The sequence below is a fragment of the Strongylocentrotus purpuratus genome, unplaced genomic scaffold (genome assembly GCF_000002235.5).
Source record: "Strongylocentrotus purpuratus isolate Spur 01 unplaced genomic scaffold, Spur_5.0 spur5_scaffold_15, whole genome shotgun sequence".
Taxonomy (NCBI): Eukaryota; Metazoa; Echinodermata; class Echinoidea; order Camarodonta; family Strongylocentrotidae; genus Strongylocentrotus; species Strongylocentrotus purpuratus.
In genome coordinates this window covers 26,187,533-26,210,222 of record NW_022145600.1, presented here as the reverse complement: position 1 = coordinate 26,210,222, position 22,690 = coordinate 26,187,533, and the positions used below count along the sequence as shown (strand labels likewise).

Genomic DNA, 22,690 nt, shown 5'->3' with positions numbered 1-22,690 from the left:
TCATTTGTATTGATTGTTTGATCAAAATTCATATTTGTTTTCCTTCTTACAAGTGGTATGATGTATTTACTATAATAAAGAGTAGAGTACACAATTGTCAAACAGGAGGTCAATGAAACCCGATGTAACCAAAAATGAAGACACCTTTACTGTAAGAACATCGTTCTAGAATGAATACGTTTATTTGTATAGCCAATGTACTTGATGTAAGAAAATCGAAAGTAGGAGCAAGTTGGTACAGATAGGAATTGAGGAGAAAGTAAAATTTACAACTTACTAGTTATTACATGTATATAGCCTCGGTCAAAACTGGACTTGCGGCTGGTCCACAGCGAATTCCGCAAAATATCCAACATGCAGACAATGGTGGATTATGGTGGGGGTGGAGGGGGGGGGGGGCTGCCTGTATCCCCTCCATTGGAACCCTGATGGCATACCGTCAGTACACATGTCCAACAATGTGCCGACATGTGTGCGTGTGTGTGTGTGTGTGTGTGTGTGTGTGTGTGGGGGGGGGGGGGGGGTAATTCCCTATTTTCTTCTCGCTTGTTAGATAGTTTAGTATTTTTTGCTTCTTAGAGAACTTGTGGGTAAAAGTAAATCGAAAAATCATTATAACCCGCGTTTTTGACCTGTCAGAAAAATCTTGATGAATATTGTGCCCTCTCTTTTTATCGAACCCTGGAGCCGCCCCTGTTTCACAGTAAACCATGGTACATGTATAACATGATAATGATTTAACGTGTAGATTCGTCAATGATTTGTATAAGTTTGGACGAGGGTAGAGTTCACTGGACTAGACTGAAACCCGGATGTAGGCCGGAAAGCATAGGCTTATTATTACGTCGATTATTTCCTGCTAAATTTAATGTATGAAGTTATCTTTGGCTATTGGTATGATGGATGCGCATGCTGCAAATATCAACCATAGACGTATGTATGGTATCAGACCCAAAGTCACCAAAGGAGGGGAGGGGGGCTAAACTTGATCACGTACATAAAATGTTAGTGACAAAAGACCCCCCCCAAAAAAAAAAAAAAAAAAAAAACAAAAAACAAAAACAAAAACAACAACAACAAACAACAAACAAACAAAACAACAACAACAAAACAACAACAACAACAAATAAACAAACAATAAACAACAAACAAACAATGAAAAATGCAAGGTAGCGCCAGACAACTATAGTTGACTCTTCAATATATAGGCCACCCTTGAAAACCATCCTCTTGCAAAGTTCACATCCAGGAGTCAGTAGTCGAGATGTACTCTGTGGAATGCACTTCCGTAATCCCCAACGGGGAGGCTTGCCATCCAGATGCCATTACATGGTTTAACATTGCAGAACCTCTGGCGGAGGAGAAACTCGGGGGGGGGGGGGATGAAATTAGCCCCATTTCATCGTACACACAAGTGCATTTTCAGTTCATGTATATGTAGTAATGCGATTGAGAAGGTGTTGATTTGTAGGTGTTGGCATTTTTTGTGCTTAGGCCCTACTTACAAAAGAGATTGCTACCATTATCTTTTTTCAATACAAAAGGCTCGGTTTGATATTTAGGTTTAGACACCGGTTATATATGTATATTTTCGCATATTCTTTTAGTGCCACTCTAATAACATGAAGAACATAATTATTTGTATGTTCTTTGTAAAAAAGATACTGATTGATAGTTACAATAGTTATAATGATAAGCGATATAAGAAATGGGGTAAACAGAATTACGGGTGTTATTAAAGAACGGTGAATGAGCCTTAATGAGTATTTCTGATACATCTTTATGCAGTTTAGGTCCTAGTTATTTAACATAAACGAAATCATTCGATAATTGACATAAATCACATCATGCCTCGTGTAAAATCAAGGGTATACAGAGAGAGAGGGAGAGAGAGAAGAGAGAAGAGAGAGAGAGAGAGAGAAGAGGGAGGAAGGGGGAGGGGAAGGGAGGGAACAACAATTCTGGCTCAGTGTGACGTACAGGACAGTCCTGTCATTTGTAGTGATGTCATGTCTTAACATTCTCAGCTACCTTTCAATGACAGATGCTCAGCACTAAACCAGTCATGCTGATACCTTATACCACGTGCAAATTTATTAACCCCTTTACATAAATATTCATCAACACATCATAACCCTTGCCTTGCACTCAACCATGATCGCCTACTTAGCTTTATGTTTCACCTAATGAAATGTGCGAGTATGACGATGATGTATTAGTAATCAGAACATGATTTCTATATGGGTCATACCATGTGGTAATGAAAATTATGAAATGGCCCATGAGTTTTTGTAAATAGATGCGATCGTGTTATTATTTTCTAATTCATTGCAGTTTAGCTCTATCATTCGCGTTTAATAAAGAAAAAGTTTTCAGTTTTATTGAGAGATCGTATTTGTTTTTATTATGTTAATTGCTGACTCACAAAAATATATGTTGCTCTTCTCATGTATTTCTTTCACACATAAAAAGGAAAACTAACAAACAAAAAAATAAAACCCTTATTGTTACTACAAAATTGTTTATTTATCTACCCGTCTACTCCATTACAAGTTCATCGTTGTCATGGAAAAAGGAGACGAGATATAAACCGGTAGTAAAACTTTTGAAAAATACGTAAGAGAGAAAGAGAAAGAGAGAGAGAGACAGAGAGAGAGGGGGGGGGGGGGAGAGAGAGAGAGAAGGATGAGGAGAGGGGAGGAGTAAGACATAATGTGAGACTAGATCATTAGGAGATTATGGATGTGAGGTAGAGAGCGAGGAGAGGAAGAGAGAGAGAGATACATAGAGAGAAAGAGAGAGAGAGAGAGAGAGAGAGAAACAGAGAGACATTCAGACAGACGGACATATACATGAAGATAGGGGAGGCCTATTAGGCATGATGAGGAGAATACCAAAGTAATCGCTCAGAGAAGACCAACCTGTCACTTAATGTCATGCTTCTCTTGTTGTACACATCTTGAAAGTAGGTTATGATAACCACTAATGACAAATAAATGAGGTACATGACTGACTGCGTGGTGTGATGTATGTTTTGATACCACCTTCAAGGATTTATCGCCTTTTATTAAAGCCCCATTGTACTACTACTCCCTCTATATAGAAAACAATGCCTAATCGGTGCCTGTTGGTCCCCCATGATCCTCTTTTTCTTATGTTAATTGAGAGCTGAGTTGATGAGATTGCCGCCTGTCAGTGACCTTGCTGGGTGGTCTAATCCCCCTGGCCAAACTAGTACAGACAGGCTTTAAGATTGAAGCAGACCCAGAGCTATTTATGTTAATCAATTGTTATTTTCACTAGCGATTGAATGCTTGCATTTTGAATAGGTTGTAAAAACTGATTAAATCATAATATAATAGACCTTTTTTTTGAGATCTTTATTCCTTTTTGATGAGAGGGTTAAAAGCCCTAGAGCAAACTTATTTTATTCTTTGACGAAGAAGAAGACAAAAAAATCCGCCAATATCCTCGAAATATGTATAACTTTCATCCGTACCAAAAGTCAACGTGACGTGGCACGCAGGTAATATAGCCAAAGGCATGAGAGCCATTGTGTCAGTCAATAACATGAGTGCTCTCATCAACCCCTCTATCTACCAAGTGAGTGCAGAGAGGATGCTAATCGTGTTTCGCTGGCTGTGGTAGTCAGAAAATAACGGTTACAAATTCAACATACAAAATTTCAACTCAAAATTTCATAGCTAACTTTATCTCTTTTGTATGAATGTCTAATTAATAAAAATCATAGCATGTCAATTGTCACCACAAATTCCCATCACTAAAAGCATAGACAATAAAAATTCAAATTTAAATATTTGGATCCCTATGCACCTTAGAAAGGAGTAAGAGAGTAACTAGGCATATTATGTTGATATTGACATCGAAATTTATTAACGATATTGGACACGGGGTGATGGCCTTCTTGCGCCTTGTCCACTCAAGCAGTTTTATTGATATAAACAAATTCAACCTCATCGTATAAACACGTGTCATGCAAGAGAGAGAGAGAGAGAGAGAAACAAAATCATCTCATTTGAAAGGATAGGACCAATAACATTTATGACGTTTATGAAGCAATAGCCAATCACAGAATAAAACACCTGGGTGGAAAGACTAGTCATTCCTCTAAACCTAGCTACGAGTCCTCACTTTAACGACTGTTTTCATATCTTAGGAAGACGAGCCGCACACAATTCTGTTTATGTTTCCATCGTCATCTATTACATCAGTGTCGAAAGAAGGGAAGGGGTACGGCTGTGCTCTGGTCAAATCCTGATAATGAAGGGCATACGTCATGGTAGATCACATTTGCGTAGCCTTGTAGTCCCTTCATTGATGGGGAACTGTGCATCGGGTAAGGGGGGGGGGGAGGGGATGATTATTTTGTACTATGTGAATAAAAATGCGTGTTAACGCGACCACCGCTTAGAAGATAATTAGGTCGGAGGGGGCATGGTTTGTACTTTGTGAATAAAATGTGTGTTAACGAGACCACCGTCTAGGAGATAATTAGGTCGGAGGGGGCATAGGTTGTACTATGTGAATAAAATGTGTGTTAACGCAACCACCCTATAGAAGATAATAAGGTCGGGTAATATCACAGCTGTCAACCCTTTATATTTTCTATTCCTATGATTCTGCCTTTTCAAACACGTGTTATGAACCCTTGATTCTTCCCACAACATGAAAATGTCCGTGTAAAAAAAATAAAAAAAATTAGACTATTCCTAAGTTTTGCCATGAGACATTCCTAATTATGTCTGTGAAATGTTGACAGGTTTGTAAAATCGTCTCATTTTCATGTTACTGTCCCTTCCTATACCTTTCTTTCATTATCCTTTCCTATTTTTCCTTGTCTCCCATCCATTTTGAAGGGCGCTTGCCCCATCCCTCTCTGCTACGCCATTCTTACGTGAGGTGACATACGCCATCGAATGTTGATGGAAAATACCAATGGATCCCAGAGTATAAGACACGGAATAGTTAGGGAGGATAATTCTGTTGAAGGCTGGAGTCGTATATTAACCGATGAAGTTACTTCAGAGTTACTATCTGCGCATGGGCAGATAAAAGATCATTATTTTGTAGAAAACCTTAAAACCCAAAGAGATGAATGTTGGATACGTGTTCATGAAAGTTATACAATCATTATTCATGTATGCACCGACGGCAAATTCGTTGATACACAGGTGGAAGTGGTCTTTTTAAGAGGGCAAGCAAATATATTCATGAACCATGTCTGTAACTTTGGCAGTGATTATTAATGAGACTACTCCATGTTCAAAAGATCTATGGATATTTTGGGTAATTTGTACAGCTGCTATCTCCGCAGTAGCTTGCTCGTTCGTCTTTATAGAATGATCTGTCGATCTTCATAATAACATTCGGACGGTGAGATGTAATTCGGATTAACCCAGATCAAACCCTTATTTTCTATTCTCGAAAATTAGATTATGTTCCGACAGATATACCGGGAAAAGTTGGAAATCGAATGCACTTGCTCTTCATACCCACATGCGCTATATAAGAGCTATTTTCACCGCGGTGCTGCAGCACCCCAGGGTGCCACATTCGATTTGTTTATTTCATTTTTGCATGGTGGCATACTCCGGCCGAATTCAACCATATGACATCACTAGGGATGCTGCGAGAGAAATCTAGTTAGGGCCTAGTAGGCCTTTGTAATAAAAAGTCATTTCTTTTGATAACATCAATCTCGTAAAAACGAAATATTAGAAATCGCTCTATATTTTTACGAGGTTTGATGTTTATCATTGTTTTAGTAGTTGGTAAGCATATAATTACAACATTATTGCACTTCATAATTATACCAGCACTGTTACTCTTTTAATTGTTATGAATATAGTTTGAAGTGTTCTCAAATTACGGTCCTGAAAGGAAAAAAAGAGTAGCGTGTATGATATCGAATTGTAATAAATTAATCATGTATTTCATGGTTAATTTTGTGCAAAGAATCTTGAGGTAAATGAAAAGGAAAATTTAGAAATTTAGAAGTACAATGAAGTAATCGGGTATTACATGATTGATTTGGGTAAATATTGCTGAAGTTAAACGAACCCAAAGTCGTTGTTCTCCAGCGGGGAATGTCTTTCGAGGAAGATCGATTTCATTCGGCTCAAATCGACCGGTTGTTACGAGGTTGCCTTCTCATGACATATGCTAATATAAAACAAGACAATCCTTCCCCGCTCCAAAATGGTAAAACATTAGAACTAGAAACGATTTAAAGTACTGTATGCCAGAACCTCGTCGCTGAATAAACATGTATAAAGTGATATATTCCATCATGACCTAAATACACGAATATGAGGATATTCAGGCCTCTGGTTGCCGTTATTTTCAGCAAGCGAGGAAAAAAATACTTTACAATTTTATTTTCTCATGAAATTACATATTCCAACCGTTTCTGATATTTGTTTTCACAAAATCAACGTTTTCCAAAAAAATGTTGTTTTTGTGAATGTAACTAACATTCTTTTGCGGCACCCCGGTTGAAAAGAAATGCTGTGGAGATACAAATGAAATGAGATGAATGTACCAGAGAGCTGATATTTATTTTCTTTTGACATGGCACCGTACATCTAACTTGACATGGCACCGTACATCTAACTTGGAAGCAAGAGGAGCTGCACACAAATCTGTTTGTTATTCCATCACATCAGTGTCGAAAGAAGGATAAAAGGACGGCAGCTGTGTTTTGGACAAATCCTTGGAATGAAGGTCACACTTCATTGTAGATCACCTTGGCGTAGTGTCATTTTGAACGATGCCTTAACATTTCCATTGAAGAAATAACCAAACATAGAATAAAGCACCTGGGTGAAAAGTCGAATTATCACCTTGACGACTGTTTTTATAACTTAGGTAGACGAGCTGCACTAGTCTCCATACCTAAGTGCGTTATTGCAGCATTTTTCCACTGGGGTGCCACGTGCCATCACCAATGGTGATGCGAGGCAAATTTATTAAGGGCCTATATTAAAAAGAAATAAATATATTAGAAACTGCTAAATATTCTCATGAGGAAATCACTTTAAAAAATAATGAAGGGTTTTTCTTTTACACATTTTTCACGTTTTATTAGTTGGTAAGCGTGTAATTTGAATATTATTGCACTAAACTGTTATTCTTTTTACTTGTCATGAAGTGTTTTTAAATTATCGTCACGAAAGGGAAAACGAGTACTTTCGAAGTGTAATAAATTATCCATGTATTACATGGTTCATTTTGTGCAAATAATCTTCAAGTAAACGAAAAGGAAAATGAGTAGCATTTGCTGGTATAATTTACAAGTGCAATGAAGTTATCGTGGATTAATTTTGGGCAAATATTGCTTAAATTAACGAACCCAGAGTCGTTGTTCTGCAGCGGGGAATGTCTTTTCGAGTAAGATCGATTTCATTCGCCTCATATCGACCGCCTGTCACGAGATGGCCTTATCAAGCCATCTTCTATGACAAGACGATCCTTAAAAGCAATAGTTCTGTAGAATTCTGTAAATTTGCCCAGTGCAGTGGGATAGTTCTTCATTAATTACTAAGCACACATTCGCGCATACACTACTGAAAAAGTAATTACGAATATAGCATATCGCATGCGTACGTGTTGGTATCCCATTTCCAAATGTCTTTTTAAATCGAGAATCCTCTTGAAAATTGATTATATTTTCATTAATGGTCACATTGAGCTATAGTCATTAAGAAAGCTATCATTATGGAGGCAACTGTCCTTGTTGCAACCAGGGATAATTATGAGAGTTTAACCGAACTAGATAGATTCAAACAGTATCTCTAAATTGGTAGCAGGCAGGGATGGATCAAATAACCTCATTTCGTTTCATTCAACTCATTATATTGATATTAATGCAAGGTATCACCTTCACCGTAAAACACAGATGGTTTTCCGCTGAAGAACGGATGTACAGTCATGCGTGCGATACACAGCATTTATGAACACGGCGCGGCGCGGATGTGCATGCATGTGATTTATTAAACATAATGGCCCGAATTCACAAAGCAAGGTTTGAGCTCAGACCAAGGTTTGAGGTCAAACCTCCTTTTGTTTCGCCAAACCTCTCAAACCTTGGTCTGAGCTCAAACCTTGCTTTGTGAATTCGGGCCAATAAGTGGACCCTTACCGTCTCTCTCTCTCTCTCTCTCTCTCTCTCTCTCTCTCTCTCTCTCTCTTTGCCATTGAACGTGTCAAGCATAATAATAAATAATTATGTTCGATTTATTTAGCGCATAACAATTAACACTTAATTCTCTATGCGCTTATACATTAAAAGAGTGTGCTATACATTTAAAGAGTATACGCAGTACAATCTACATCAACATGATTATATAAGAGGAATAATAACACCACTACACGCACACCGACACATAAACACAAGAATTGTTACAATACTGTTAGAAAAGGTGTACTTTTAAGGCTCACTTAAACTCATAAAGGAAAGATGTCTTCCTGACTGTCAAGGGCAGAGAATTCCACAGAGCTGGAGCCGAAACCACAAAGGATCGGTATCCATAGGTACATGTATGCATATTAACAGGAGACACTGCAAGGAGGTGTTGTGATGATGATCCAAGTGTACGTACTGGATTGTGCTTACTATCTGGCGTACAAGATGGAGCAAGATTTGTTTGTGCTTTAAAACACATGATAAGAATCTTGAATACAACCCGTTTGTAGGGCAACCAGTGTAGTTGCAGTCCTATGTTGCAGTCTATATTGCAGTCTCATTATTTCTGACTTTAATAGGCATATTGGATGTGGTTCTAAAAAATAGGCCTACGAAACTTAAAGCCCCACTGTCCTACTTGTAGCTACTTGCTCCCTCTATGTAGAAAACTTCCCCAATCGGTGCCTGTTGGTTCCCCATGATCCTCTATTTCTTATGATATTTGAGAGCTGAGTTGATGAGATAGCCACATGTCAGTGACCTTGCTGTGTGGTCTAAACCCTCCTAGCCACACTAGTGTTGATAAGCTTTAAGGTTCACGTTGTTCCTAAAACCCATAAGTTCATAAGGGTCGTCATTCCTTATATTATTCCACGCAGAGTAAATGAAACTCGTGATACGGTAAATGTAAAGGTACAAAAATAAACATCTAAATGTCTCGAACAATTGATTTACATAGTGACAATCCAATAATTTAATAACATACTGCTCACTTCGTTTTATGTCAAGAAATTGATAATAAGCAGATAAACGAGCAAACTCAGAAAACTAAATAAATATTTATTCAGTTTTTGAAGAGGTGTGCCTTTAGGCTTTTCTTAAAAGCTGCAACAGATGTTGAAGTACGGGCAAAAGACGAGAGGGGGTTCCATGAACACATTTATATAAAATAACAAGTTTAATAAGCATGTTCAGCTTAAAAATACTAAAATACTATCTTAATGGTGTGTTTTTCTATCCCGTCCTGAAAGAGGAGGGCACTTCTTTGTACGTTGGTCGCTCGTGCTCATTCGATTTTATCGATGTAAGGAATACGATGAAATGTTTACGCATGTGTCACGATTTAAATCAGCCATCACACGTGAGAAAATTAGACAACTTTGGAAAATGAGATGAAACAAGCCAGAAAAAACAGCTGGGTGATAAGGCTAGTCCTGAATGTCATAGCGTTCATTTGGGAGATGTACTGACGGGATTCAATGATCTGATGACTGTTTTCATATCTCATGTAGATGAGGCGCATTCACAATTTGTTTATTATTCCCTCGTGGTCATTTATATTGGTGTCAAAAAGAAGAAGAGGTACAACTGTGATCCGACCGGATCTCCATCGTATAAGTCATTTTTCATGCTAGATGAAAAACAGATGGCGTCAGACCTTGGGGGGGGGGGGGGGGTTGCTTGGGAGGGAAGAGGAGGAAGGGATGAGAGGGAGAGAGAGAGAGGGGATGAGGGGAGGAAGAGAGAGAAGGAAGAGGAAGAGGGTAAGAATGAGGGAGAGGAAGAGACGGAGGGGAGGGGAGAAAGAGGATGAGTAGGAGTGAATGAGAGAGAGAGAGAGAGAGAGAGAGAGAGAGAGAGAGAGAGGGAGAGCGCGATAGAGAGAGGGGAGGCTCGAAGGAGAGAGGGATGGGAAGGGGAGAGAGGTTAGGGTTGGAGTGGTGGATGATAGGGTAGGGGTAATAAGAGGTATGTGACCATTGTTATAGGTATGGACAGAATTCACTTTCATACCGGGCACTTTTCCGTTACGAATATAAACAAAACTTTCAGCCTCCTTTTCCCCAATAAAGATGACGAAGCACAAATCATCGTTGGGTGACGAACGTTAATAACGGTTTTAATTCAAGGAAATTCGTGCCATAGCTAGGAACCAAAATCACGTGCCAACATTACTCTCTGGAATCTCAAGAACTCGTCAAAGTGTAAATTAATCGAAAACATGCATGGTTGAATGCTCAAGTAATTAGATGCAACCCCATTTCTCCTGTTGTCATGGAAAATGCCAAAATTCAGCGAAGACGATGAGCAACATCTTGGAATTAATAACATGTTAGTTACCAATACATGTATTCCTTCTCTCACGAATGACACATTATCGGCGGTGTCATCATATTTTTTTCTAAGAAAACAGTATTCGTGATTTCCACGAACACAGTTCACTTGGATAATGAGTTTGATGCACCACATAATTATTCTGCTTTAGATTCAGGAAAAAGTTTCTGTATAAAAACATTAGAACAATAATTATAATAATGGCATGGAGCTACATATTTGTCATTTTCTGAGATGTTGTTCGTTTTGTTTTGTTTCGGGTTATTTTAAGTTAACATATTAATAAGTATCAAATTATGTGACTTATTCATCATTTTCGCTTATCGACTTTCCTTAAATGTTTTAGCCTTACATCACAACAAGGTATTTTCATACAACTAATATCCGAGATTTTCATTATGTGTTCATAGGCATTTTACTTTGTTGCTCATAAAGATGGAATATTTTGTCTTTACATTATCTCATGATACATGTGGCAATATGATTTATTCCTGATAGATAAATGATTGATATTAAAAGTCATAGAGATTGATCGATAAAGCTCTGACAATATAATAAACTTTATATATCGAGAATAAACCATGTTGGCACATTCAATTCATGAAAAGAGGTAAAGAAAAAATTATTAAATACTTTATACCAACAGTGTATTTATATATATGTTTCACACGAGAGTAGGTTTATCACCTGACCCTACAACTATGACATGGTTTATCCAAGTTCAGTCACTGGGAAATAACATAAAACTTATCCATTTCAAGAAAACCCTTATAGCTTTCCACCATAAACCATGCATGTTAGCCGCCAACGAGGAGCTCGAAAACCATATACTAATGTTATCCACCAAGGTTGCATTCCCTTGGTATAGCCCCACTTAGGGAATGTCATGGCTGCCTTTTCCCCCTATGCATTACAAATCATCTTCCGCGGGGATTTTTCTTGAAGTCAAGAAACTCGTATGATTTACAATCATTAATCATGATTATATTACCCTAATCAGAAAATAGATCGGTTTAGTTACATTATTCTCCTGGAGACTTTGGAAAATGTCATGTCTCGATGAAGACGGTTAAGCATCGCCTCGGGATTCTATTAAGCTCGGTTGCAGGGTTCTGAGTTATTCAATCTATTCCCAATGCAAATCGGAGGCCCCTCATTTAATGTTTCATTCAGGAAGTGCATACAGGAAATCGAATGTGGTAGCCAAGCTGAAATACGCGATTGTGCCCCAACAACATGAAACTACAATTTATTCACAGTTTATTGTTATGAGCTTGGGTTGTATTGATTTTAAATTACTTTTTGAGCATCCTGAACCGCTCAAGGAAATTTAGAAACATAATATTCCGAATCATTTTAAAGCATGCGAGCATGTTAAAGGGGGCTGACGCTTCTTGCCCGAATATCCATAGTTTCTAAATTACATTGAACAACACGAAAAAAGAAAAATCAATTTATTATGGTCAAAACGCGACCTTGTCATCGAAACACACTAGATTAAATAGAAAAATGACACTTTTGGGCACCTCACTGCCCGTATACGTCTACTCGAAATTCTTAGATTGGGAGGGGGAGGGCTGCAACCCTCAAGCCCCTTCTCATACATATAAAGCCACTAAGCCAGGCACTTCATCCATCGAGGATATTAGTTCTTTAAACGGGGGAGGCGAGGGGGTGATATTTTTGTTGTAAATGAAGCACGCTGTACAAATATAACATTTATTGCATTTTAAAAACATAACAGCACCTGCTACTAACTTTCATAACATGGACACACATGATTAATTTTAGTACAAACATTTTGAGAAGCAAACGAGGCGAAAGTTAGAGTCATTCTCTTAAAAATTAATCTAAGAAAGGTCGATTTGAGGTAATAGAAAAAAGTCCCAAGGTCAATATATATCTTGGCATAATGTTAACAACTTATCTGTTATTTAATTTCATGGGACATTTATCATTGCTCAGAGTGTGATGAAATATACCAGGCATAATATTATTGCGTGTTTAGCACCGCACAATTAAAAAAGAATAATCAATAATAGCACAATGTGCCAAACGTACCTTATACGCGTATTCATGATAAGCTTTTTGGTTTGTTTTACTTCAGTTTTAAAACTATATTGTATAAAAGATTCTTAAAGGTATTACAAAGTTTTGGTATGGGGTCATGAATTTGGTTCACATAACGATTTTAGAAGCATATGAGATTTTACAATATTCAATGATCGTTGTCGCGGTTGAAATCGAATCTAAAGTGTTGAATTGTAAATAATAAACTCCTTATGTTGTGTATAGCGCCCTAATAATAATTATTATTATATGTATTTCTATAGCGCCGTCCATCTAGAAATTCTATTCCGAGGCGCCTTAATATTACATGGCTTTAGCCTAGCTTTCATTACAGCGCTCTTGCATTTCAAGGAATTAATTAAATCAATGTGTTTTTTTTAACTACAATCGACCGATTTGCCATTCCCGTTTGGAAATTATATATCAGAACTGCATATTCTGAGATTTTCATAGTCGCAGCAGCTACATGTACCATGGAATGGCCTTAGGCGCTAATTGAAATATTTGAAATTTACCGAGAGCACCGGTAAATTGTTTATTATTCAATTCCTCGAAAGTGTTTTAGGACCTCAATTTGCTCGTGCTTATAATACATCCACAGGGGCATCTAAATATATCAACATTTTAAAGAATTACTATCAATCCAATTTTCGAAATTTCCCAAAACTTTGCATTACCTTTAAGGGTTCCCGCTAACACTCATTCAAACATGAGTGATAAATAGTTAATATATATACAGTTATTCAATATAAATATAAGAAAAAACGAAATCATTTAAACACAGATCGTGAACGAATACACTTTGCATAGCAGAGAGAGCACTGAACAGAAATAGATTAACGATAAAGCCCCAGTCCCATATAAAGCCGGACCATCACGGACGAGCACGGACCACTCCGGACCATCCCGGACCATGGTCTGGGATGATCCGGGATGGTCCGGGATGTTTTGTTCAAAAAATCGCAACCGCCGACCGTCTCCCCGGACCCAACACGGTACCACTACGGACCGCCCCGGACCGTCCGGGCATAGCCCCGGCAGCAGTACAGATCATTCCAGACCCAGCACGGAGCCGCCACGGACCGTCCCGGACCACCCCGGTGCCAACACGGTGCCAACACGGATGACACCGGACCATCCCGGATGGGGTCCGGGATGGTCCAGGGTGATCCGTGTCGCCACCGTGCTGGGTCCGGGATCATCCGTAGGGGCGCCTGGGTGATCCGGGGTCAATAACTCACTCCCGGACTGCCACGGATCAACACGGACCGCCCGGGCGCCACTACGGATGACCCCGGACCCAGCACGGTGGCTACACGGATCACCCCGGATCAAACTATTGTCCCGGACCGTCCCGGACCACCCCGGCAGTTTTTGACCGTCAAAAACATCCGGGGTCGACTCCCGGACCGCCCAGGACCATCCAGGACCATCCAGGACCATCCAGGACGATCCAGGACCACCCCGGTGCCAACACGGTGTCAACACGGACCGAATCCCGGATCACCCCGGATGGGGTCCGGGATGGTCCGGGACGGTCCGGGACGTATATGGGACTGTATACGGTCCCATATACAGCCCGGACCGTCCCGGACCATCCCGGACCCCATCCGGGGTGATCCGGGATTCGGTCCGTGTTGACACCGTGTTGGCACCGGGGTGGTCCTGGATCGTCCTGGATGGTCCTGGATAGTCCTGGATGGTCCTGGGCGGTCCGGGAGTCGACCCCGGATGTTTTTGACGGTCAAAAACTGCCGGGGTGGTCCGGGACGGTCCGGGACAATAGTTTGATCCGGGGTGATCCGTGTAGCCACCGTGCTGGGTCCGGGGTCATCCGTAGTGGCGCCGGGGCGGTCCGTGTTGATCCGTGGCAGTCCGGGAGTGAGTTATTGACCGCCCAGGACCATCCAGGACCATCCAGGACCACCCCGGTGCCAACACGGTGTCAACACGGACCGAATCCCGGATCACCCCGGATGGGGTCCGGGATGGTCCGGGACGGTCCGGGACATATATGGGACTGTAGCTTAAAAGCATCACACTTTTTTGAACAAAACATCCCGGACCATCCCGGATCACCCCAGACCATGGTCCGGGATGGTCCGGAGTGGTCCGTGCTGGTCCGTGCTGGTCCGGCTTTATATGGGACTGGGGCTTTAACAATCTCCTGATTATTTTTTCATTCATTCATTCATTCGTCATACATTCATTTCATTTCATTTATTCATCCATTCATTTATTCATCAATGCATTCATTCTTCTATCCATTATTGTTTTAATTCGTTTCATTCGATATCCACATAGTATAGCGAATCTCTACATTCAGAAATGTTTTCTTTTTATTGTGGGAAAAATGAGGCCTTTTTCTATAACGACGACAAAACACCTCTGCCTTCGATGGAACAAACATATGTTGGTGAACATGTCATCCAGACATCAGAATTGATTAATGACTGAGTCACACCGACGAGGCCGACAGATCGATAATCGACCCATTTCAAAACTCCATTACCCCTAATGGCCAATAATTGGTCGTTATCGAGAGGGTTTGGCGGTGTGATTGATAACCCGGTCACATCTACGCACTCCGCGCCGACAACAATGATCAAATAATGGCAAGTTCTCTCAATGCACGTGAACTCAGTTTGAAGTCGGTTTGGCGTTGTGAACATTAAATGGCCCTAGTTATACCAACGAGACCGACACCAGACCGATAACAGACCCTCCAAGCAAGTTTATTACCTCCAATTACCACGAATCGGTCGGCTATAGGAATAGTTTGGAGGTGACTGAGAGGTCATGACATCGGGGCATCCCAGTAGACCGACAATCAACGAGACCGACAGTGTCGGTCCAGTGAACCTTAAACAAAAGTTTTCATCAGGATAGACCAACATTTTCAGTCTAATGGGCTTGCAGCCTAATGACACTATTCTGCCTTTAAAACTGTTTGAGAACGACAGACACCTTCTTAACAGGGGGGGGGGGGGGGGGGGGGTGTGGTGCTGTCAAAGCTCGCTTTAACAACATATATAATCCTAATAATTGCTATCATGATTCCTACACTGCTTTTATAAGCCGTTATGTTTTCTCAGAGCACATTCAAGTAAACATGTTGCCTGCCTTAGTGATTCAGGAAACGTTCCCGAGGGCATGTACATAGCGGAAGACATGCCAGACCAATCTGTATCTTAAAGGGAAATTCCAGTTTCTTTGGTAACGGCATTCCGATTTTCTTTTTATATGACTGTTCGAAGTAATAAAACCTCTCTCTATATATATATTTTCAAAGGAGTAAACATTGTAAATGAGGAACTAAAAGTAAGTATGATGAGACATGTTTAGTCTTGTCTCTATTTACACACTCGTCGATTTGATTTATGATGAACATACTTTTTTGGCATTCCATAATTTATTGCACGAAAAAACATGATTACCATGTCATAAACAATTTTTTTTATCGAATTCATGTTTATTCTCCGTAATGATCATGTTATACTTATATCGTTTATTACCCACGTTTTTCTTAATGTGGTTTATTTTATATAACATTTGCAGATGTATTTTGCACAGATACATACAATCATGTAGGTTACCAGCGACCAGTTACCAGTTTATAGCGACTAGAATACAACAATTTGCAATAAGGGAGAGAAAGAGAGAAAATGTAATCAAACTTTAGGAAATATAAAAATAAAAATAAATTGAGAAAAAGATAAATAGATAGACAGGTAGATCAAGGAAGAGAGAGAGAGAGAGAGAGAAAGAGAGAGAAAGAGAAAGAGAAAGAGAGATTGCAAAAAAGATCGTTGAACTTGTGTAACAGATCAACGCTGCTTCAGCACACGCAGTGTGACGCTGGTTGTATCAAGCTGTCACCGTATGAATATCCCCGTGACTGATGCGTCGATGGACGGGATTAATCTGACAAGATTTTGTGCACTTTACCGTAATTATGCCCAATATGATACACTGTTTCACGACAATGATGTCAGATGTAAACTTGTTCATTACACAATTAAAAAAAAAAGGATAATACATGTAGTCTGATACCGGATCCACCATTTTTGATAGCAAACTACTCTAGCGTTTCCCTTTAGAAAAGCTATTACAGTATGCTCTCATTAATATATTCTGAGTAGTACCTCATGGGAGATTAATGCCATTGTTGTACACTAGAATCGGAAGAGTTATCCGCGACTCCGTCTCATTCCCCTGACCAAACGGGCAATTTAAGATTCACATAGATATAGTCATCTCATATTTCAAACATTCATAACTTTCTTATTATTGGTCTGATTTATTTCAAACTTTCACCATTCTGTTCATTTTATCTTTCTGCTTTCATAATTCATAAATGACATTATTACAAGGGTTTGATTTCTCTTTGAAATCGATCTGAAGTCGACTTGAACCAGAGAACGTAGACCGCGTGTCTGGTGTCCATTTGTCAGGTGTGTCCCTGAATTAGACCAAGCTAAAACCCAGCCTTGTGTTAGTTAACCTTGTTGCGAACAGGAGCTCTTGGAAGCTCTTTCTATCACAACAATTATGAACAAATGCCAAAAATAGGATATGATCAATTAGCGCTTACATTAACACTTTATCAGCACTGTAATGCACTCCAATGCCAGTTTCTAGAAATTCAGAATGCCTTTTCGCATTGTGGCTAGGGTCCCTGCAAGAGCAATATAATTATTATCATGAACTTGTTTAGCTCATGTTGAACGCTCTGTCACTATAAACCCATTAACTACATATCCCTAAAAAAATTCTGGCCACGCCGCTCAACCTAACTGTAGTCAACGATGTAAGTTAACGTTCAAGTTAATTGCAGTAGACAGATTGCTTTCATTAAATTCCGATTCCAATTAATGATGTCACAGTTCGCTTGCCCCAACAGTTTTCCTTTAATTTGGAAAATTCTGGATATCAGATGTAGAGATGCCAACATCAACTACAGTACTAATTTAGGGTTTATTGGAAATAGTGCATGACATCATATTCCTGGGAAATCAAGTCTGAATTTCTTATTAGAAGGTTATCTGGAAATTTATGCATGACGCTGACTGACTCTACTGGAAAGTTTGAATTATCCATGGGTGTTGGTGGTTGATCTATTGCATTTTCGTTACGGCAGGTAAAATTATACAGTTTTTAATGACCAATAGAGGGAGCCGTAATCAGATAAAAACCAGAGCCATTGATTAGGAGAGTTTGGGCAAACCGGTTCGAGTTGGGTACAATAATGGCGAATACTGCTTTGTTGGGCAAGCACAAAACAAACTAATATACGCCACGTTGTGACCAAATGAAACTAAGTCGGCCGAATTATGTGTCTAGATGGCCTGGTAAATACCGATAGTCTGATTAATTCTAGTTAATGTTTTTTTGTTTGTGTATGTTAATAATGCAGATTTCATTATTACATTAGAGCTTTTAGGCAACCTCGCGTCTTGACTGTAGTAAAAACTGCTCTAAGAATGAGATTGCTCTCTAAAACGGTTGTACAATGTAACTATCCTTTGCAAGAAAATGTGTAACACACGATAATCAATTTTGATCACTGATACAGGCTCACCAATTTACTGCGACTAGACGTGCGTTTCATTAATGCTTGCTCTATATCTCTCTCAAATTCGCACCATCCTTCTTCTACCCTCTCTTGGCCTTTTAGTAATAATAATATCGCCTCTCATGTTTTTTTAAGCATTAGACCATTTTGCTCTTTTCTGTTAACAGGCCATCCATATCTTATGTAAATCAATTCACCTTATTATACAAGATGCACATTTAGCATAGGCCCTAATATGTATTTTTTTGTAACGATTAATACAAGTCATGGACGGTATCCCGAAGCACCTTACATATATAGTATTACCCAAGTCATCGGATTCAGGCTTACCCGCAAACAATGAATGCACATTTTACACTCCGTTGGGAGCATAATAGCAAGACATTTTACAGATGTTCACATTAAACTGCAAATACTTTTGACATTTCACAATGTGGGTGGAGAGAAGCAGTGTAGATAAAATACCTTCCTGCGCAACGTAACGCGCCGGTCTGGCAAGAAAGTGTCCACTCCCAGGGATCACCGGCTATGGCCCTTGGATCTAAGAACTTACTCCCTTTTTAATCCTCCCTAATATTTAAACTAATTATGTAAATATATATATTTTTATTTATAAGAGCATAAACCACAATTTTACTCAATGAACATCCAATCGCAACAACAGCCGATGATCGCACCCTCGATCTTTGTATCCCCATTCAAGTGTTATAACCACTCGAGTATAATACGACACATTACTTGCCATGTTCATGATTAAATCATTATCATTTCTTTCGTTCTGACAGGATACGGAGACATTGCTCCTGAAACTACCGGAGGGCGTATTTTCTGCATCTTCTACTGCATCGTTGGAATACCACTGGCCCTGCTCTGCTTGGCAAACATCGGCAACCTCCTGGCCCGACTCACTCTCAAGACCTGCAGGGCAACCCACTACTGTCTTGTTGTACGCCACAAGGTCGGCGCTAGCTGTCGAAGATGCCGCGGAACCTCTAAAAGTCACCCCGAAACATCGTCTCAGAGGAAAATAATTAACGGGGAAGTGGAAATATCAATGGAAAAAGTTGGCAGACCGCCTGCGTATGAATCTAAAGAGAAAGAAGCCGATCGAGCTAACGCAAACAAAACGTCAGATGCGAATACGAATGATCACGCAATTACACGCTCGGTATCGATAGCCACGGATAGACCGACGTCGCAACCGCACGGCGTGACCAAGCAACCGAGTTCGGATGTGTGCGAGCTAGGGTCGGGCGCGGGCGTACCGTCCTGCGGTTGCCCACCTAACCAATGTCAGTGCGAGCATAAGCCGGACGTGCTCGAGGAAGTCCCGCTTCTCGTTATAGTCGCCATTTTGATAATCTACATGTGTGGGGGCGCTGCGTGGATGGCTTCAGCGGAGGGATGGGACTTTGGCACAGGGATTTATTTCATGTTTATAACGCTCACCACCATAGGGTTCGGTGATGTTCTGCCCATGAAGCACTATGCTGCTGATACGTTCATACCCTGTCTCTTCTTCACGCTGTTTGGTCTCGCCATCATGTCCATGTGCATTGCACTTGTCCAGGTTAAAGTTTTGCGGGGCTACCAGTTGATAACGACGAAGCTTGGTCTGTGCTGAGACGAATAACAATTAGAATCAAATAACTTGCAAGTTAATGTGGTGGTGGTGGTTATTTTACCTGACTGCTAAGAAAGCACAAATGCTTGTTAGTAAGCAACCAGAGGACCGACAGCTTTAGGTCACCTCCGAGTATGATCAAAGAGAATTTGATTCTTTTCCTGTCAGATGCAGATTTGCCATGAAAACGAGTCCGTTCTTTGAAGGCACTTTCACCTGTTGCGTTCAGATATCCAAGGTTTTAAGATGTAAGTTCATGCATTCGAAAGATGGAAAACAGATCTGGTCCAACTGAATGAACGTCGCTGTCGGACGAAACCTGCAAGCCAATACTCAGATCCAGCTGGATCCTTGACGCTTATTTGCAAGGAAAGCTGCAAAAGAAAGCTGCATACTTTATTATACAGCTTTGTTAAATGGAAACATCGTGTTGGTCTGTGTCACTGACACGTGAAGACAAGAAGAAACAAAAATCAGTGATTTCATGAAAGTGGACTTTTTCGTAACCAGAAGACGAAAGAAAAAGAACTTCAGATCACTGATCTCCCCCAAATCGATTTCCTTGGAGCAAGACGTTACGAAGAGAAGATTCCTGGGACCCGTTTCACAAGCCCTTTTTTCAACGACAAATGACAACAACCAGTGACAAATCGGCTGATAACCAATCAGAATCAAGGATTTCACTAGCTTATAACAAAAAACTGTCATTTTTACAAATGAAAAGTTTTGTAAAATGGGGCCCTGATATGATACTTCTGTCACACCGCCAAACCGACTGATTTCTGACCATTGTGGATAGTGTAATTTCTCGTCCGGTCTGTAGTCGGTCACGTTGTGATGTGATTGAGGTATTACTTGGGACGAGGAGACGCGAAGACGACTTTCCTGATCTTGTGCAGTCCGATTTATACGAGAATGGGACATCCGAGTAGACCAACAGCCCAGGAGAGCAACACATTTGGTTGGTGACCCTTCGAAAAAGTTGTCAGAAGGTCTACTAAACAGACACGTCAGTTTCACAGACCGTGCGTCGGTATCATGAACCCTCAGAAACCTTTTCAGAAGGCCCGCAAGACCAATACTGTCGGTACATGGGCTGTCGGTCTTGTAGGTCGATGATCAAGTCGGCCCTATTTAGGACAAGCAATCGAGATGACGAGATCTTCAGGACGAACGAGTAGATGAGGCGATATGCGACGAATAATTTCATAATAGTGTTTATCTCAAATGAGATGAATCCTTGAAATCCAGGGTTGCATATTAAAAATGCCTCTTGCCTTTACAATAGTTTCAAGATCTTGTATTGCGTTGTTGCTATCACGTCTTGCTGTACGCGGGAGTCGACTAATACAGCGAAATATTTCATTTTGAAGGATGTTGTATGGAGCTTTTGAGCTTCCATTTAATTTTCGAACGGAACCATGTGCATTGTTGCCCTTAAAGTTGGAGTAATCTTTTACCTCTTTTCATGAAATGATTGTGATAATATGGTTTATTTTGTATATATAAATTCATATCCTCTCAGAACTTCACTTTTTGATCTTAATGACTTTTTAGATTGATAACTGAAGCTCTGTGAAAATATTTACCTTATCAATATTAAAAATATGCCTATATTTGCAGTCACTTCATGAAAAGAGGTAAAACAAATTATATTCTAACTTTACGGACAACGAAGTATATATGAATGGTCTGTTATTGGCATAATACATATGCCTACATTGCTGAATTATTGAATATATTATTGTTGTATTGTTTACGAAGTCTTTGCAAGTCATATCATCAATTTCTATGTATTTACTTTCCAATATCAATGCTAGTATAGTATACGCTATATATACTCGGGCTGCAAAAAAGCTGCTAACTAAAAAAATCAATTGACATGAAAAGCTCATTATGGAAAGAATTATTTTATTGCATACGAGCATATCCGTTCAAAAGTAACTTTGATTAATATAGCTGTAATAGAAACTTTATAATTGCCTCCAAAATCTTGCCTAATGGTCAATTAAACCGTTTCAACGTTAATTAATTTATGGACTCACGTCATCTGGCTAATTAACGGAAATGATTTTACAAACAAATTTCTGCCTCATCCGTGTTACATCTAATAACAAATACAGAGTCGTGTATTTTTTGAGAAGGTAAAGGGATTGAATATTTGAATTATATATTTATAAAACATTGTCCACTGTTGGCGGAACATTTTCTTCATCATGTTCACGTAATGGCCGAAGACACTATAATAATATGTTAACCTTTAATTTGTAAGGCTGAAATATCGGCAAAAAAGTCGTAATTATTCGTAAAATCGACCTGAAATCAATTTTATAACCGTTCATTTTCTACCAAAAAGTATTTCATCATGTTCATAGATTCATAATTACACTTTTCAGTGAAAAAGAAATATTCAAAGAACTGCAGAAGTGATGTGTGAAATTTTTCAATCATTTCAACAAAATTATTCATTACTTGATTTTAAATTATGTTATGAAGAATATTAATTTGTTAAATTATCTAGTGGTGGTTTGCTCGAAATCTTTTTCACAAAGTAGTGATACAAATTTGGATTTACCTATTAAATGCCTTTCCTTTTCTTTTAAATGTTACAAAAGGTTCGATTGAATCTAAGTAAAATAATTTTTAAAAAGAGGTCTGATCTTGTATTTAATATTTTCATATTTATTAAACCATTCTTGATATTATTTTTTCTATTCATAGACTCACGCTTTTTGGGTCTACTAGGGGCGTTTAATGTGTTAATATCATTTTTTTTAAATAAAAGCATGAACGTATTTTCAAATCTTATTTCCTGCTATAGCATTGCGAAATATAATAATAGTGTATAATATAGTATAGTCAATACACGCAGGCATGTATA

General features: G+C 39.4%; 1 protein-coding gene across 1 annotated transcript in view; it reads left to right on the top strand.

The window, feature by feature from the left end:
- LOC579580 (TWiK family of potassium channels protein 7) overlaps positions 1-22,266 on the top strand; it is a 42,719-nt gene extending 20,453 nt beyond the window's left edge. The window contains exon 5 of the mRNA XM_030985910.1: positions 18,971-22,266. Within this exon, the coding sequence (XP_030841770.1) occupies positions 18,971-19,809 (839 nt within the window). The 3' untranslated portion in view covers positions 19,810-22,266. The remainder of the gene's footprint in view (positions 1-18,970) is intronic.
- Positions 22,267-22,690: the final 424 nt, after the last annotated feature.